The sequence below is a fragment of the Propithecus coquereli genome, unplaced genomic scaffold (genome assembly GCF_000956105.1).
Source record: "Propithecus coquereli isolate 6110/MARCELLA unplaced genomic scaffold, Pcoq_1.0 Scaffold11, whole genome shotgun sequence".
Classification (NCBI taxonomy): domain Eukaryota; kingdom Metazoa; phylum Chordata; class Mammalia; order Primates; family Indriidae; genus Propithecus; species Propithecus coquereli.
Window position 1 is genome coordinate 9,173,566 of NW_012134969.1, and position 19,901 is coordinate 9,193,466.

Consider the following 19,901-nt stretch of genomic DNA (forward strand, 5'->3'; position numbering starts at 1 on the left):
GTAGAATGTTGTTAATGTAAATATTTCAGATGTATGTTTTATTGGAAGACCATGGAGACTTGCCAACGTCATTATTGCCTATATTTTTACCCTCAGGGAAAATACTGAACAAAACTCTTAGGAAATAGTTATGTAGGGTACCCCAATAGAAAATGTTATTGTCTCCCATTCTGATATTATTGATCACGGTGACGGATTAACCATTAGGTCACTAAGTCTCCATAATCTACAGATAATTTTTATATGACTCCAATCCTTACCTGAAGGCTCTGCTATAGGCAGAGTTTTTGACTTCAATAAAGGACAGCCTCAGAGTTTCATGGAAAGGGACTGTAGGTACTAGGGATTTTAAAATTTTGATATTTCAAAGAGTAGACTCTTGGGCACAGGCTGCAGAGCTAACATTGCTTAGATAATTTTTAAGCTGTGCCAGTCGATTTCTGGACTCTTTTTAGTCTGGATGCAGATGGCTTCATGAATGTGGACTGCTAAACCGAGAGCCATCAGAACAAAATTAATTACAGTTCATTCACAGGACTGAATAAACCGAAGAGGGAAACTTCATTTTGGTTATTTGTCTGAAATACTGTTGATGTTTTAATGTTCTATTTTTCTGGACATACGAAGATGCCTTTTCTCTTACTTTTTAAGCTATCTCTAACCTACAATTTAGTAAACTCTGCTTGTATAAACTAAATCAAAACATTCAAAAATGATATTCAATTCTCAATGCCCAGAATTTAACAACTGTTTCCGAATCCCCTTAATTTTCACAGCAATATAGTTGTTTGCATAGATTCAATGAGAACCTATCCACACGCTGGAAGTGTGCAAATCAATTGTACAACGAAGCACTTACCTGGAATGTCATATTTGAGAATGATGCTCATTGAGTCAGGTATGACTGGCCACTTTAAGTACTCACAGAGCCAAGGCCTACAAAGGCCTCTCAGAAAAACTGGCCTAGTGCCTGGTTTGCAGGGTCCTGGCCTTACAGATACGGTAAGGAGGGTACCAGGCTAGGAACCTAGCAAATGTTGGAAACCTCAAGGAATTCAACCAAGGTTGTAAGTCTGGTAGTTGTGAAATATAGTGGAGAGTTTCTTGGGCTTTATTTCCTAGCCTTGGGATAGCAAATAACAGAAGCTTTGAAAAGTTCAATCCAAGATTCCTTATAAAAACTTCTAGGCAGAAGTTAATTTTGTGGGCTTAACAGTTGTTGAATACTGTGCGGCTCTAGATATGTATGCAAAGCAAATCCGAGAACACCTATATGGCTAATTAATACTCTTATAGTACCAATGTAAATAATTAGCCCAAACCTTGTGAGACCAGTCTTTTTTTGTGATCAAAGATAATCACTGAGATTATCGTGATCACAGGGAGGAAAGGGGGAAGAACTGTTGGGCAGACTGAAAGATTTGAAATGGGCAAAGAGTATATTTTCAGTGAAATATTAGATGTTGTCTAACACACCCTTCTGGCTCATCTGATTCTATAGGGGTCTACACCTTTCTGTATCTTTACCTAAGCTATTTTACAACGCCATAAGTTATAGAAAACTGATATTATTACAAACAAGTCTTGTCCTCTGGAGACATAACTAATCCCCACACCCCAGCCTGCCCATGGGAGAAGGCAGCTGTGCACCTGTTTACAAATTTTCATTCTCCCTTGTATACGTATGTGTCTCTTCTTTGGATTTTCCTTTGGACTGGCTGTAACATCTTGCTGGTTTCCTTATTAATTAATGACTAATATAAAATCTTTGACAAGTATTCATTGAGAAAAATCAACTGTTCTCTCACTCTCTCTCCTGGTTGTTATTTCATACCTAAAGCAGGCAGTGTTGCTATTCCTACACTCAAGGGCAAGAAGGAGAATCTATCTTGTTGAACAGACTCGTAACTCAGTGATTTGAACTACATTTTATTTGTTGAGGCATCTTGATATACGTCGATGATCTTGTAAAACCAAAATAAGCTTCAGAAGGAACTGCTCTGCCATTCATAGCTGGCAGCAACATTCGGCAACAAATACATAATTTATGGGACTCCAGTACCGTTAATATTCCAACACAGAAGAGTGGAACACAGTGATGAATGCTGGATTCCAATCTTGATAATAAAGCTGCTCAGGGACTTCCTGATTTAAGGATTCAAAACATAACCACCTTGTAGTTAAACACTAGGTGAGGGAACGTGCCAGGTTCACAGATTAAAGGTTATAAAGAATGAAAAAATACCTTCTTACATTCATGTTTCATCTGACATCACTGTAGCGTTTATACTAGAAAGCACCTCAAAACTGGTTATTATTTCATGGATGAGAGCTGCTCTGCAAATGTTCTTACAAGTGCACAAAAACCCCACTTTTCACAGCCACCAGGATCTGCCATCTATAAATACTACACTCAATAGGATGACCTCATTTCCTTTCTCACTAGTCCTAGTGGTAACATATGTCTGTCAGGCCCAGCTATATAATTGGAGGGGACCAGTGCAAATGAAAATACAGAGAGCCTTGTTAAAACTGTATTAAGAATTACAAGATGGTGACAGCAGAGTATTAAACCAAGCATGGGGCCCTTCTGTGACTGCGCAGGTCGCACGCCCATGAAGCTGGGCCTGTATCTGATACTTAAGGGAGAGGGCAGAGAAACCTTTATCCTCTTTAAAGAAACAGATTCTCAGACACAGGCTAACATCTGCCCAAAGATCAACTTAGGCCCCCTTCCATCCCCTAAAAGTACGGGGGACTGAAATATATACCATCTTTCATTTCTTTGAGGAAAAGTCTAGGTTATTTAATGAACATCTACGTTAGTCATGCATCTGCTATCAGAGATCTCACTCTCCCATATTCATAAGTCCTCCAAACATCCAAAGACCAAGAGAAGGCCCGTGAGCAATCCACACAAATGAGGCCTCCTGGTGACAAAGCCTAGGGTCATCCAATGCCAAAGGGACCCTAAGAGGGATCTGCCTCCCCAGGGATCCTTGGGCCCTGGCCAGACTGAAGTTGAACTCAGGGGATCCTCTCTGGGGGCACTGGTTTGAGTACCAGTGACATTCTGCTGTTTCCTGGCTAGGGAGGAAGTTCTGATTAGGCCCTACCCTCTGTCCACTTGCATTTTCTGAACCACTGTATTTTTGTTCATGCTGTTCTCTGTTTTGGGTAACCTGATTCTGAGAACTATGAGAATGTCTTCATCTCCTACATCCAAGCCAAGAGTGACTTCCCCCGCGGAGGCATCCCCTTTCCAGTAAGACTGGCAAACTGTCGCCTTCACCCATTTCTTGCTTCTAGCACAGCTGCACGAGGGCAGGGCTGTCTTCTTACTCACACTGTGTCCTACGAGCCTAATACAAAGTCTGGTATGTAGCTGGAGAATAGTAAACATTTGTTGAACAAATATGAATAAAGGAATTAGGCATATATGGCACTATTTCCATAGGAAATGTGACAAACAGAAACAGTAGTCATATCCAAAAGGGTGGTTTTTGATTATAATTCTTATTTATAAGAATAATTTTAACAACTGCCATTTACTAGGCCTTTACTCCTGGACTGATTATTTGACATGCATTGCATCATTTATACTTTTAAAAAACTCATGAGGATTTTTCTTTCCAATATTACCTTTATTTTAGAGATGAGAAAACTGAAGATCAGAGAGAGGCAGTGCCTTGCCTCAGAGGGCTGGCCCCATACGGTCCGGCCTGCCCCAGGCCTGCCCACTAGTGACCACACTATACAGCCCCTTGTCTTTGACAAGAGTCTACACACCATGAAAACTCTAACATCTAATACTTTGATCTATTATGTATTTAGCTAAATAGTTAGAAATAAAAAAGACAGTTCCCTAGTACTACAGTAGGAAACACTCCTAAATCTTACAGATTTGCAGGCAGGAAAGTCTTCATTTATATTGATCCTTGCTCCCTCCTCCAAACCCAGAAGCTGAGTGCTAGAATTCTACTCCTTTCATAACTTGAAATACAATTTACTTGATACAAGGGGAAAAATACAAATTCTCTCAATGTCTATTTACTTACAAATAACCCATTTCTTTATCCAGACGCTTTGAGGATGCTTATAACAAAAGTCTTGCACATGGTTAAGAGTACTAAGAAAGAAATCAAGAGCTGGGAAAGCAGACACACAGGCCAGGAAAGCCAAAGGTCGTGGCTGTTGACCAAGCCTCACACACCTGCTGAATCCAATCTTGGTGGAGGGTCCCAACACAAGGGACAGCACAGATCTTTACCAGTGCTTTAAATCAAGTTAGGACGCTAAGAAAATACTATTAGAAAGAAAAATTATTGTCATAAAGTTGGTCATGAAACGATAGGTATTGTGTAAGAATAAAAAAGGATTTAAAAAGGCCAAGTACCATTATTAGATATGACCAGGTGGGCACGGGACAATAAATGTCCAGGTTTATGTTTCTGTAATAACCATCAGCTAGTAAGCGATACTGGAAAACATAACCAGTATCTGAAACCGGAACCTTTTCTTTTCCTTTCTTCCCACGGAGCTAGCACAGCACACAATCACATTCCACTTGCTACAAGGAATAAAAACGAAATGCTTCAAATGCAGATAGCATTGTATAGAAGTGTACTTTCTTAGCTGTTTTTCCCTTGGACTTGAAAACATTCACTGACATCAATCAATTTCTTTGGTGCTAAAGCTTTCTCTGTTTTGATGGCATTTTTTTCTCACCAAATCAAACGAGTCATAAAATGTCGTATTTTCTGTTGCTGAAGGATGGTGAGAAGCTGCAGAACCTGGAACAAAAGACATGGAACAACAGAGGACACCATCGTGTCCCCCAAACACGATGGCTGGACACTTCCATGCCAAGGAAAGGCTGTCTCCTCGCCCTGCGGAGGCCAGTCTGCTCTGCCCAGTTCCCCAGCTCACCAGTTCTGCCCCTGATCTGGAACTCTGACTACTACTAGGCACCCTGGTGGAAGGAGGAAAACCAGGAACTGCAGGAGCGCACGGGCCCTAAGCAGAAAAGAAACAGAAAACATCGCTGGGCATGATAGGGACCAGGTGTCATTTGATCTTCATGTTTGTATCCCCAGTGCCTTGCAGAGAGCCCTGCCTGTACAGAAGGTTCTGAGGAGCTCTCTGCTAGACTCAGCTAAGGTTTGGAGACCTAAGTTACCAGGTGGGGTCTTTGAGGATAGTACCTCAAAATTCTCATGCAAAAAATATCTGACCTCTCTCTTTAATAGGGTAATGGTAAGATTAAACTGAGTCTGTTTTAAAAGCTCTTTGACAAAATATTAGGTGCTATTCAAAGACAAGAATCACCAAGCCAATCCAGTGGCCGGTTTCCAGGGTGAAGAATGGTCACTGCGAAAGTGGCCCCATGACTTCTCCTTTCCTGCCAGGTGCCTGTTGCCCCTTCTTTCTGCACCTTCTTTGTGAAACTCATGCTGCATCTTCCAGCAGCTCCAGACGCTTCTCTATCCCCCCGCCGGCACACAGACCCACTCTAACAGAGGACACCACGCACCGATGCTGAGGAAGTTTGCTTCTCCTAGCTCTGGGATACCAGGCAACCCCTCTCAGGGTAAGACATGGTGACAGGGCCCCTCACAGAGCTCGCGTTACGTATTACTGAGCTCGGGTTGAAGGAAGCACCAGGTAAAGGCCTCTGCCCTCTTCCCATGGAGAGCCAGTTCCGCCTGGTGACTCGCGATGTCAGCGGCTGCCTCCCTGTGCAAGTTCCAAGGGCGTGACCCCATCAGCATGGACTGCAACAGGGTCTGCTCCATTTTCTACAAGGACAAGTCTGTACTTAAAACTGGAAGACCTATTGGTTAAGGTTTTATTTTTCTAGGACTGAAAGACTGTAGCTACACTTTGTAGCTTTTCCTTTCTTAAAAAACTGTAGGTATATGTTTCCCAGAACCACATTTTACATGCGGGTCAAGGGCCCTCTGCACACGGTGATGCCAGTGTTGAGCGCTGGTGTAGTTTATCATCTTGTGGATGAAATTGTGCAAGATTGCTTGCAGTCTTTATTAACCACTGTCTAAAAATAAAACTAGTTGGGAACTAAACTGAATGAGTCCAGCAAATATTATGATCTTCATTCAAAACCTGCATTTTATTTCTCTGAGAGAGTCTGAGTTGGCAGGAATCACTTGCAGATGAGATAATAATTGTTATTAAACAGAACTATGTTTTGGCTTCTTTGTTTCTTCACTTACATGGATGATGTGAACTCCCTCTACAGGACCCGGATCCGAGTCCCCTTGTCAGGGGATAAACGTAAGGGAATGATTCTTCTAGCAAGCTGCTGACAAGGTCTGAGTGTCTCCCCAAGCCAGGAGTGGCCCTAGACAACCGTTCTGTTCTCTATGTGAGAAAGAAGGGTTTAACAGCTACTTCTCTGACATGAAACTCTAAAACTAAAATAATTATTTGTGCACGGGCCTTCTAAAATTTAATTAGTTCATATCCAACAATCTCAAACTCAATGGAGAATATTTTGAAACTAATGTTTCCAGGCAGATTTACAGGAAAAGCTAATGTTGCTTAAAACCAGTTAGTTCACGGGAGCGTTGCAGACATTTGTTTATGATGTCTGGGATCACCCTTAATATCATTTTGAAAACTTTACATGTAAAAAACAATTCAGATTAGCTCTAGAGTTGTAAAGCAGATCTATTATAAATAACATTCTTTTTTGCAAAAAGCTTGAGCTTTGTCCCCGGGGACGGCAGCAGCACACAGTAGGGTGACTTGGAGTGTGATCTGAGGGTCACCAGCCTGGGGGGCCTTCTTGTCACAATCCAGAGTCCCACAGCCCCTGACCAGCAACCAGAATCTCACAAGACAGGACCCAGCAATCTCTTCACAAATTCCTCAGCAATCCCATATGCCCAGCAAAGTCTGAGAACTGCTCCAAGGAAATACAAGGCTTTCTCTGCTCTTCCTGTCAGCCCCCTAAAACCCATCCCTTAAGGAAGACAAGCCTGATAGGAATCAAGGCAAGTACTCGATAAATATTTGCTGGAGTACAAAATGTACTGTGTAAGGATATTACCTCTCCCCTTTTCCTCAGGCTGCCAGGAAGCTTGAAGTCACATTTGAACTCAATCATAGAAATTTGGTAGTCCTTCATGGCTTGTATTTTTAAGCTCTTTTTTTGTTACTCTCAAATTTTTACTCTTGTATTTTCCCTGGTTCTAATTTTTATCTTTTATTTATTTGCTGCCATTGTTTTAGTTTATGATTTTTGTAAGCACTCTCGAATCCTCTATGGAATAAAACGAGGTATAAATATATAAACCCACTTTCGTACAGATATAAATCAAAGTGGCTGATCTTTGTGTTCCTGCCATGTTCCTTCCCATGCTAAAATCCTGCCACCGAGACCGGGCCACGCTCCTTTGTTCTGGCTGTTGGCCGAGAGTCTTTTCTCAGAGTTTTCTATGAAAGCAGCCTTACTTGTGTCCTTGGAGCTCGATGGCTGTTCCTTTTCTCCCTCCGATGTCCCACATGATGACGGAGTGATCTGAACTGCCTGAGAACAACACCCGTTGCACTGGGTCCCAGCAGAGAGCGGTCACCCCACCTGAGAGGACAGACACAGCCGGACATCAGTCACAGGGTAAAAATGTTACTCGCCAATGAAATGTGAACGCAAAGGAGCCAGGATCTCGTGCAGTTCCTGGCATACGATAAATTTTTGTTAAAAGCACAAACAAATAAATCCCAAGAGGGAAAAAATTGGCTCCAAGAATAAAAATCCCACCCTTTTTAAGCATTTTTTCCCCAAAATTTAATGTACCATAAAATCAATTATTGTAAAGACCAAAGGGAAATGAAAAAGACAATTAATTGACCTTCAAAAAATAGACAGCATTCTAAGAAGAATGGAAAATACTGTACTGTTTGGACACATTAACCATATTTTCTTAACTGCTACCCACCTCCCACCCTGACAATAACAGCTGACAAGTGCTCCATTAGATTTTTTACTCTTGAATATCAGATATAATTAAGCTACAATATCAGAATTTAAAATTATTTTTTCTCTTTGGGAATTTTAATTTACAGATTCAGGAAAATCACTTACATTCTTAAGTGTCAGTTTCTTCAACTGTAGAATGGGAACTGTGGTAATCCCACAACCACCATGACCATCACTACTAATAATAATACCCACATAGCCATTACCTGCTCCACAGGGTGGTGGTGAGAACTGGATCAGTTACAGAGGACCCCTCTGTGAGCTGTACTGCATAGTACAGATGTTGGTCATTAGATTACTCTAGTGATGTGGCTACAAAACATGATGACAGATTTTCCTCCACGGTAAGACCCCTTGGAGATGTACTGAAAACAGTAACAATTTTTTTCCATATAAGATGAGCACAAAGCCTACAAATTCTTAAGAATGTCAGAAATACTCATTTTTTTTACATTATTGAAAAAATATTATAGTCTGAAAAGAACATAAAATAGTTTCTCATTTGTTAGAATCTGACATTTTTCTTATTTAGATGATCAATTTGTTACAATGAGGTGCTATACTTTAAAAGCTTTTAGGGAAGTTTCTCTCATATAATTGTCTCAGAAGATTTCTTTACGTTCTTTTCCATAGGACTCTGCTTGGTAAGAAGATTTTTTTTCTTTTTTTTTAAAGATCAAAAAAGGTAAGAAAAACCCCCAAATCAGAACTCCACTATTCTGGATTGTGCTCACTAGCTTCTTCCTATACCTGCACGCGACCCTGCTGGTACACACTCCGTGCATGCGAGAATAAACATCGCTTCCCCCAGTGCCTATGCGGTTTACTACCCCCCGCAGCTCCAGCCTGTAGCCCCTGCCACCACCATCCGCCCCATAGCAGCAGCCAAACACAGTGCAGGGTGTGGACAGGCTCTAGTATTGCCTGTTGAATGAATGAAGGGGCAGGTGAATGGAAACATAAAAATCCTTTTATCTCCACTTCTTGCAAATCCTTGCTTAAATGCCACCTTCTTAGAGACACTTTCCTTGACCAGGCTCATCACTCCCCTGCTTATTCTGTTTTGTTTTACTTGGTTGACTGTCTATGGCCCCAAGAATATAAGCTCTAGGAGGGCTAGGCTGTGGCTTGTCCACTACAGTACCCCCAGGACCTAGAATTCTGCCTGGCTTACACACAGAAAGCACCTACCCAATAGGCATGGGCAAATGATCGAATGAAGGAGTAGGAAGACGAATGAATGCCCTTGGCCTTGTTCTTAGCAGATGAGACAGGCATGTGTATCTCTTTTCCTGGCTGACCAGTGATGTCACTGTGATGTCACTATCTACTGATTGCACCTTTTAGATCAGGGCATGCTCTGCTCAAGGAGAGTCTCTGAGATATTCTTGCATAACTGGTTAAGCCACTGTGATTAGGGGGACAGGGGACAAATGTATGAATTCCCCTACATGTAAAATGGGTAGCTCAGGCCGGGCGCGGTGGCTCACGCCTGTAATCCTAGCTCTCTGGGAGGCCGAGGCGGGCGGATTGTTTGAGCTCAGGAGTTCCAGACCAGCCTGAGCATCTCTACTAAAAATAGAAAGAAATTAATTGGACAACTAAAAATATATAGAAAAAAAAAAATTAGACGGGCATGGTGGCGCATGCCTGTAGTCCCAGCTACTCGGGAGGCTGAGGCAGGAGGATCGCTTGAGCCAGGAGTTTGAGGTTGCTGTGAGCTAGGATGACGCCATGGCACTCTAGCCAGGGCAACACAGTGAGACTCTGTCTCAAAAAAAAAAAATGGGTAGCTCAGGTTCTTTAAAGCATCATGTCAGATTTAAATAATGGTGGGCAGTGATAAAAAGAGTGATTAGAAAGGCTTAATTGACTCAATTAAAAACACTTAATTGGAGGGGCTGGGCTGTTCATTCTGTTAGAATCAATATGGAGATACTGCAGTAGGGATTACAAATGTACCAGGTTACAGATACCTTTAGATTCCCCCATCAATATACACCTACACATCTACAAACACTGCACCACGAGGAGCAGGCCCTCTGGCCTTCTTTGTTGGTGACTATGGGATGAGGTTTACGGTGAAGGAAGTGAAAGTTCAGATATGGATTACAAGTGCACAGTCTCTGAACCAGAATCTAGGCTTAAAGCCCAGCTCTACCTTTTTAGGTATATGACCCTGGGCAAGTTATTTAATGTCTTTGTGTCTCAGAAGTCTCATCTGTAAAATAGAATAATAGACCCTAACCCACAGTTTTGTTGAGACTAAATGGGTTAATATATATAAGCATACAGAATAGTGCCTAGCACATGGAAAGTACTCAATAAACATCAGTTATGATCATAGTACAGGAGGCCTCATCTATACAACCTCCACGAAGGTGTCCTTTGCTTAGTCGGCCTTAAGGCAGTGGGCTTCCAGTCTCTGCGCATGTCTCTATTGTTACATTGACCTCACCAGATTGAACTTTGTTGGATTATAAGTCTGTCCCCACAGTAGACATTGGATTCTGTATCTTTGTATCTGAGCACAGTACGCAGTGCCTGGTACACAGGAGGTGCTCAGTAAATGCTGACTCATCTGACCCGCTGAAGTGGATGGCAGAGAGGAATGGGAGGACGACAATCAAGAGCATTCAGGAGAGCCCTCCCGTTGGGGCTGGCGGGAGGGCTGGGCGTAGGACACTGAGGAGCAGAGACAGAGGGGAGAGGCGCCCCCAGACACAGCCTTCCTTCTGAGGGAATTTCCCTGTGTCTCCCGCAGACGGGGCTTCCTAAGGAACTATAGTCCTTTCTCCTCAACACTTGGCAGCAGGGAAAGCCAATCGCATTCAGCAAGCCTGCGCTGCAAGCAGGGCAGACACGTGCACCTCACACCCCAGCCCACACTGTGAGCACAGCCAAGCGCGCCAGTGTTTATAGTTTCCCCGTGTTTATACTTTAAATGACAAAAACCACTTCTTCACATTTCATTTTACTTCATTTCAGGTTAAGCCATCTTTCTGTTCCCTTTCAATGTTTCCTTTTGTGCTTCTCCCTTCCTTGGACCTCTCCAATATGCCCTACAGGATAAATTTTAAATTAAAATGATTTAATTCTTAAAAATCAAGGGGTTCTAAGGAGTGCAATGCGCACCACCCGAAGGATGGACATATTTGAAACTCGGACTTGGAGGGGGGGACCAAGGGCAACATACGTAACCTAAACATCTGTACCCCCATAATATGCTGAAATAAAAGAAAAAAAAATAAAAAAAAATAAAAAAAAAATAAAAATATTAAAAAAAAAATCAAGGGGTTCTAGTTACTCTTTAATGGGTACGGAGCTCTGTTTGGGATGGTGAAAAAGTTCTGGAAATGGATGGTGGCGATGGTTGCGAATGTACTCAATTGTCACTGAACCGTACACTCAGAATGGTTGAAACGGTAAATTTTATGTCATGTGTATTTTTATCAGAATAAAATTACCAAAATATCTTTAAAATAAAAGTTTTTATAATTATAAAATTTATCTATACTATTATATACCCTCATAAATGTAAATGTTAATGGCTGGCTAATATCCCATCACCTACTCGTATCTTAACTTATTTAACCAATTGTTAGATTTTTCTTGTTGCTGTTATTGTTGTTTTTTTGAGAGCCAGGGTTTTGCTCTGTTGCTCAGGCTGTAGTGCAGTGGCACGATCATAGCTCACTGTAGCCTTGAACTCTCGGGCTCACGCAATCCTCCCACTTCAGCCTTCTGTGTAGCTGGCACAACAGGCACACGCCACCGCGCCTGGCTAAGTTTTTTATTATTGTTTTGTAGAGATGCGTCTCGCTGTGTTTCCCAGGCTGGTCTTGAACTCCTGGGCTTAAGTAATCCTCCAGCCTCGGCCACATTTCTGATTAGTTAGAAGAGAATCTCAAATGTAGGACTGAATGAATCAAAGAGTATACACGTTTTTAGAAATTTAATACATGTTACCAAATGCTCAGCAAACTAATTTTTTTGAGACCTTTACCACATACCTTGCAAAAGTGAAAGACTATACGGAATGTTACAAAATCAGAGTTGGAAACTGCTGGGTCTGTCTTTACCAGAGTGTGGTATCAGTGTAACGCAGTGAGAGTGTCACGACATACTCTTAAGGGTAAGATGTACAGGGTGACATGTGGCTAAAGGAGAGCCTCTTGAATGAAATATCTGACCTTTCGGTAACTGCATTTTGCTCTAGGTTGAAGCAACGAGGGTTTCTGTAAGGCTAAATGCGCTCCATCCCTAGACTATATACCTTCTTCTAGGGAACCACAAGTGTACATCCAGCTGTCTCCTTGCCACCACCCCAGGGACGTCTCCTGAATGTGTTCAGTTCAAGCACTGTGACACCCTCTCCCAGACCTTCTCTACCTACCATGCTCCGAGTTTCAGGAAATGGCAGCACCATTCACCACATGCTCCAGACAGAAGCCGGGGAGTCACTGCTGCCCCAGTGAATCACCACATGCTGCTGACCCCCACGCACCAACCAGATCTTGAATCCCCCTCCTCTTGTCTCCACACACACTGCTGTCCCCCACTTCAAACAAGCATCACCTTTTCTAGGGACTCCAGCCTAGCCTCCTAAATGGTCTCCCCATATCCATCTTGTCCCCACTCAATCTACTACCTACTGTTGCCACAGCGACTTGTTAAATGCAAACCACATCATTATCCTGTTTAAATTTCATCACTGGTTTCCCACCGCCTGAGAATAATGCCTGAAAGTCCCAGCACTGCTTGTGAGGTCATTTGTCTTTGTGTAGTTGCTCACACCTTCCCACTCGAGACTTCCCGGACTTCACGGCTGCTATCTCCAGGGCCTGGAGTGTTCCTGCCATCTGGGTAACTCCTCTTTCTCTTGGGAAGTGTCCCTTTAATTCTCTGCATAAGGAGAGGCCCTCTTTTTTTTTTTTTTGGAGACAGAGTCTCACTCTGTTACCCAGACTAGAGTGCCGTGGTGTCAGCCTAGCTCACAGCAACCTCAAACTCCTGGGCTTAAGCAATCCTTCTACCTCAGCCTCCTGAGTAGCTGGGATTACAGGCATGCACCACCATGCCTGGCTAATTTTTTCTATATATTTTTAGTTGTCCAGCTAATTTCTTTCTATGTTTAATAGAGACAGGGGTCTCACTCTTGCTCAGGCTGGTCTCGAACTCCTGACCTCTAGCGATCCTCCCGCCTTGGCCACCCAGAGTGCTAGGATTACAGGCGTGAGCCACCGCGCCTGGCCAGGAGAGGCCCTCTTGCTATTTACTTCCAAAGCAACCTCTGTGCGTGGCATTAGGGCTTCATAGTACCTGCTAAACTCATGTTTGGATGAATGATCTGCAATTACTCATCTGAAGCATGTACTCTATGCTGGACTGGAAGTTCGATAAGCACGTGGATTAGGCTTGTTTTAGTCACCTACATATAGCCTAGCACCAGCATATATAGAGAAAGCTGATGATGACTTGTATTTTATATGAACTGCATTACTGTGAAAAGCTTCATCATAAACAAAACTTAAAGTTCTTGACTATTCGAACTTGAGTCTTTGCACTGAATTGTGCCTTTCTTGGTTTGTTTATTTTTGTTATAGTTACATTGTTCCTTTCAATAATTCTCCTAACAGCTAATGAACAAGTCTGTATTTAATTTTTGATTAATTAAAATGCTTTGGCAGATTTACATTCAAACCCTCCTGTTTCAAATATGTTCCTGCTAATCAAAAAAATTCTTAGAAGTAAAAGGAAAAAAAAGGAAAAAAGGAGATTTTATCGACACTATTAATTTCCAATGGCCAAAATACAATTTCCTTCCCCTTTGTGCAAATCAGTTACTGACTTTTTTGATAGAAATACATTCTAATTTCTGCAGAAATAGCAAAGAACTATGATACTTGGCATTTAGCTCCAGAAAGAAAACCAGCAGAGGGAGCATAAGAACTTAAAACTAGTTTCCTAAATCTCTACGGATTAGAAAATGTTACATTTTGGCCTCTGGGCATGACTATTAGGCCAATTCCCTCCTTAACCCCCATGTTCGTATGACCTCCTATACTGTGAAAGAGTGATGGGCTATGGCGCTGGACACATACCAAAGACTTAACCTGCTTCTGAGTTTGGATCTAGAGTGCTGAGAGCTCAAGACCACTCCTTAATGGATCTAGGTTTACCTTAAGGTCTTTGATTGGGCCTTAAAAAAACCCCTTTCCCAGAACTGTGTCTGCTGAGCCTGAGATCACCCAGGTCCCCGAATGGGCCTACCACGTAGGGAGAGCTCACCAATATGTCTGAATCACCATGGACTCTCTTAGATGTCCTTGCTCTAGCTTCAATGCATGAGTCGTGCTATAGCCAGATTACTGATGGACAGATACTACTCTCAGGAACAGTAACAACAATGAGTTAAATATCTGACCCGCTACATTTGCCTTCCTGTTAGTGACCTTCCTGGGCCATGTCCTGTTTTCCTCAAAGCTATTTCTTGATAAAAATGAACTGAAAATGCTTTAAACTCTTGGAGAAAGATAAGACACAATGCCAAAGTAATGTTTTATATTAGGACAAGCCTGCAAAACATGAGATCTTTGAGCCACATATGGCTGGCAGCACAGTGGTTAGAAGCAGCTACTGACCCCTTTCCTGACCTCGAGGCAACAACATATTATATAGAACTCAGGGGACTCCCATTAGCCACTCTACGGTGAGTGCCTGAGTGCCGAGGAGTCGAGAGGTCAGGCTGAAAGCCACCCGTGCCAAAAGCGAATCTGGAAACCTCCAGTCCATCATCAAGCCTGCTGAGTGCACTTCCTAGATTTTACCTTGAATCTGTCCACTCCTCGCTTTCCCAATGCCACTGTCCCATTTCAAGGGACAGTTCTCTACTAGTGTTCCAATTACACTCTCTACTGCCAGAACAATCTTTTAAAATCCAATTAGGTTAACTTCTTTTTTTCAAACTTTTAATGGCTTCTCACTGACGTCAGGATAAAGCCAGAGATGAGCCTCTGAGATCTGAAGTGACCCTCGCTTCCTTTCTGGCTGTCCCTCCACCCCTGCCTTCCCTCTTCCTCCCTTGTGCCCCGTGTTCCAGCCAAAAAACAGTGACTAGCAGCTGCCCAGAGTGCCACGCTGTTGCCAATCTCCACGCCTTGACCCATGCTGGTTTTCTCTGCCTCGATTGCTCTTCTCACTTCTTTTTCATGAACTCAACCCTAACTTATCCCCAAAGACCTCAGGGCAAGCGACATCTCCCTGACCACTTCCCACCTCCTTCCAAGTGAGTTGTTCGGTGCTCACTCCCCCCCGCTGCCTTTGCCACCCGGCACTATAATTACACTGGGTCGTGAGGAATTTGAGGACAATGACTGTGCCTTTTATTTCTGTGCCTGGGAGTTGTGGCTGAGGTCAACAAGGGAGAGCACAGAGTGTAAAGAGAAGAGGATGTTGGTCAGAACCTGGGTGTGCCACAGACCACAGTGAAGCTGCAGAAAGAGCCATCAGAAGGGTGGAAGGGAGACTCGGAGAGAATGTGTCACAGAAGCCAAAGGCAGGCAGTTACGGCAGGAATGGCCACAATGTCAAATGCTGCTGAAAGGTTAAGGAGGACAAGGTTTAAAACGTGTCCTAGCAGGCCACTGGTCACCTCAGGGACAGCAGTGTAAGTGGAGTAACAAAGACAAAGCAGACTGCAGGGAGCTGGAAAGCAAATGGGAAGTGAAGGATTTGAAGCAGCTGAGGAAATTATATTCTTTTAAGCAACATTGTTGTTTGCTACAACCTGGGTGAAGCTTAAGGACATCATGCTGGGTGGAATGAGCCAGTCACAAAAGGACAAGTACTGTATGATTCCACTCCTGTGAGTCACCTAGAGTAGTCAAATTCATACAGACAGAAGGAGGATCGTTGCCAGGGATGGGGGGCGTGGGAGTGGGGAGTTATTGTCTAAGGGAACAGAGTTTCAGTTTCACAGATGAAAAATGTTCTGTGATGGTTGCACAACAATGTGAATATATTTAATGCCACTGAACAGCACATTGAAAAATGGTTAAAATGGTAAATTTTGTTATGTATATTTTACCACAATTAAAAAAAAATGGATTGCTGTTAAGAGAATAAGATGGAAACTGCTACAGCAGATCATGGGATTGAGAGGGCTTTGGGTTTTTTTTTTTTTTCCTCATCTGCAAGTGAGATTAGATGGTTTATTTTTTTAACAGAGAGGCAAGCAACTTGAGTATGTTGATAAATTGAGAAAAGTGAGTTAGTTAAAAGGGAGACAAAGGGAATAATTTTGGTGTGGAAGCGCTGAGGAGAGTTTGCTGGGGGCCAGAGGTAGGCAGGCTCCTGCCCTGGAGATGAGCTGAGAGAGGAAAAGCTTGTTTGCTGGGGTGGGAAGGATATATAGTGGACAAAATATATAAGCTTCTCTCTGATAGCTTTTGAAGAAGGCAGGGGATGAGATGGGGAAGGGACTTGGCGAGGGTGGTGACGGTCTACAGAGGCTACTTAGGGGACTGGGAGAGGGGTATATGAGGAAAAAGGTGGCCATTCTAACTCATAGAACTGAGGATACTGGGGAGCCGTGGCTGAAGTGGGGCACCACTGGGAAGGAGGGTGATAGAGGGGCTGAGATGCTGGACACTGGGGGGATCCAGGACCAGAATTCTTCACAAGGGCAAAGGGCAGTTGGAGTGGGGAAGGGTGTAGGAAATTGGAAGATGAGGAGGCTGAAGTCAGCAGTGAAACACACAAGTGTAAGGTATCTGAGGTGGGACAGTTCCGGGATTGGCCAGGGTGTAGGTGGCTAAAAAGAGAAATTCAAACAGGAAAGACCCAGCGTCCCATCCACTGGGCATGTCTCTATGTGTTCTTCCTCCTAAAGGTACAGATGATTAAGATGGTCTTTTGTGAATCTATTTCCTTGGATTCAATCTTCTTTTTATTATCTGTTTCTGATTCCAACATTCCATTTTTTTCCTTTAGGAAAGCCCTTATGATCTGGGTACTATCCAGTTATACATCCTCTTTCCCCTACTTTTCTTCTTATATGATATCCAAACTCAGTATTGCCCCTGTTCTACACTAAATCATGGATTGGTAGTCTGCAGAAAACATAAAAGCCCATCAAGAACCATGACGACAGGCAGTGACTCATTTTCCAGGGTCAACATTCTCTAGAGTCAATACCACATGCTAAAAATACTAGTAGAAGATTAATCATCATCATCTATCCAAGTCTTTCAAAGGCTGAGCATGAATATTTTATATTTCTTTGCTTAAATGACCCTGAGTAGGCCAGTAACATAAAGGGGACCTTGGGTTTTAAACTGAAAAGGACCCCAAAGGAAGGAAAGTTATAGAGGAACTTGTCCCTTTTTCCACAGCCTAGCTACCCATGACGAGTGTATTTTTCTTTTCATTTGTCTTGAAAGTGAGGATCCTTCTTGCATAGCATCTTGTCACTCCAAGAAGGACCAGGACAGACCGAGGCAACTGTCCTTTTGGCCTTCTGAGGACTGAACCGTTGCCACAGTCTCAAACAATGTCTCATTAATGTATGCCAACATTGGCTTTCTCTAGTACACTATGACAAAAAACCAAATCACCAACATTTTCAAAATAGATTGGTTCCTCTTTTGTTTGGATTACGTAGAAGAATTTCTGACATTGTGTCTTACCAAACCATTGCAAAATCAGTGAAGCATATCATATGTATCTTTGCACAAGCACGAACTGTACTTTGCCACTTTCAAAACAAACCAACTGAACATCAGGATATGCAGCAGGCGCTATCTCACTGTGGTATCAACACATGATGATTTTGCTTTTAATCTTACCTGTGTGTCCTCTGAATGTTGTGACCAGGGTGCAGTTTTCTTGCTCCAGTTTGAGGATCGTTACTTGGCCTGAGTGGTCACCAATAAACACATGCCGGGTTTCAACATCAAATCTATCATGTAAGCATTAAGGATTGTTTCTCAAAATTGAATGGGCAGAATTTACAATTAAAAAGAGGCATAAGTGTAATAAGAAATGTACAAATCCCATCAGAGGAAAACTTGAAGATAGTGTTGAAAGACATAAAAGAGGACTTAACAAAATTAAGGATATACTGTATTATTGGACAGTAAGATTTAAGATGCTATATTATTGGATGGTAAGACTTAGAGATGTTACTTCTCACTACATTTATTTATAGATTTAAAATAATCTCACTAAAAATATCAACACATGTTGTTTTCTAGAGCTAGGTATGTTCATTCTAAAGCCCACATGGAAAAATAAATAAAGCAAAAGCACCATAAATATTCTGATAATAAGAATAATCTGGTATACATTAGGAGAGGTGAGTTTTACCAGATATTAAAACATGCTATAAAATTTCTTTAATTAGAAGTGTGGTATTGGTGCATAAATAGACTAATGGAACAAAATAGAAAGTCTAAAAACAGGCTCAAAAGCACATAGAAATTATCTGATAAAGGTAGCTTTTAAATGAATATGGAAGATGGATTTTAAAAAAATGATGTTGGCAAAAACTGGATAGCCATTTGGAAAAAAAATAGGATCTGCATCTCACATTGCATACCAAGATAAATTCCAAATGAATTAGGAATCTAAATGTGGAAAATGAAAACGTAAGTTCTAGATAGGAGAGTTTCTGTATAACCTTGCAGTGAGAAAAGCTATGCCTCAAAAACACAAACAACAAATACTGTTAAGCAAAGCCAAAAGACAAATTGAAAAAGTATTTCCACCTACATCACAAAGGGCCCAAATCCCTAATATAAAAAGTGCAATCAAGAATAAAAAGATCACAAACTTAATTTAAAAATGGGCAAGATTTGAATGGAACTATGAATGGATAGTTCAAGAACTTGAAATGAAAATGGTGCTATGCAAAAAAAGAGTTAACATAGCAGACCTGACTGCTATCCTTTGACAGGCTGCTTACAAAGCTGGCATAGTGTCTGGGAACTTGGATTTTGGGAGGGTTCCCACCATTAACTGATAAGAGAGGCTCGCTGTGCCTTAACCACACAAACAACACAGCTTATACTGAATACCTGCTTTCCTTCTGGGAGTCTGGAATTTTGGTACGTGCCAGCTAGAGGCGCCTGTAAAAGCGCCTCCAGTAAAAACCCTAGGCATGGAGTCTACAGAGAGCTTCTCTGGTTAACAATGTCTAGCAATCCTATTTCTAGAGATTTAACCCAGAGGTACACCAGCAAAAATACAAAATGACACAAGCCTGAGGCTATTCACTCCATATTATTTTAATAGCTAAAATTTGACAATAACTCAAAAATCCATCAATAGAGGACTTATTGAATTAGCTATGCTATATCCACACAACAGAATACTACGCAGCTGGGGGAAAAAAAAATGAAGAAGATTTCCATACATTGACATGAATTTTCAGGGTACATTATTAAGTGGGGGGGGGAAGCCAAGGAATATGAGAATTTATAAGTTATATTACCTTTGTATAAGAAAGTGAGGGACATATAAATGTGTGTGTGTGCACCCGTGTGCACAGAGGGATGTACTCATATTTAGAAAAGGAAGCAGTGGAAGGATTAAGATCTAACGAAAGCGGCTGCCCATGGGGGACGGCAAGAATCAAGGTGAGGGATCAGCAATGGAGTGAGACTTCTCTCTTGTTAGAGATCCCATTTTGGAATCCTGTAATAATATTACATATTAAAAAATATGTAAAATTAAAAGAAAAATTCTCCCCAATTGAAAAAGAAGTTAAATAAATGAAACTAACTATAAAATTGGTGATATAACCACATAGTTAGAATTATTTCAAGTGACTTTGAAACACAACATTTTTGAATCTACATCCTTGGTATTCTAAGGACAAAGAGAGCTGCAAAGAAAT

The 19,901-nt window shown here is 42.0% G+C and overlaps 1 protein-coding gene across 1 annotated transcript in view; it reads right to left on the minus strand.

Moving 5' to 3' along the window:
- WDFY2 (WD repeat and FYVE domain containing 2) overlaps positions 1–19,901 on the minus strand; it is a 187,263-nt gene that overhangs the window by 12,435 nt on the left and 154,927 nt on the right. The window contains exons 6-7 of the mRNA XM_012649277.1: positions 17,851–17,963; positions 7,477–7,603 (exon numbers count right to left, since the gene is read on the minus strand). Of these exons, the coding sequence (XP_012504731.1) occupies positions 7,477–7,603; positions 17,851–17,963 (240 nt within the window). The remainder of the gene's footprint in view (positions 1–7,476; positions 7,604–17,850; positions 17,964–19,901) is intronic.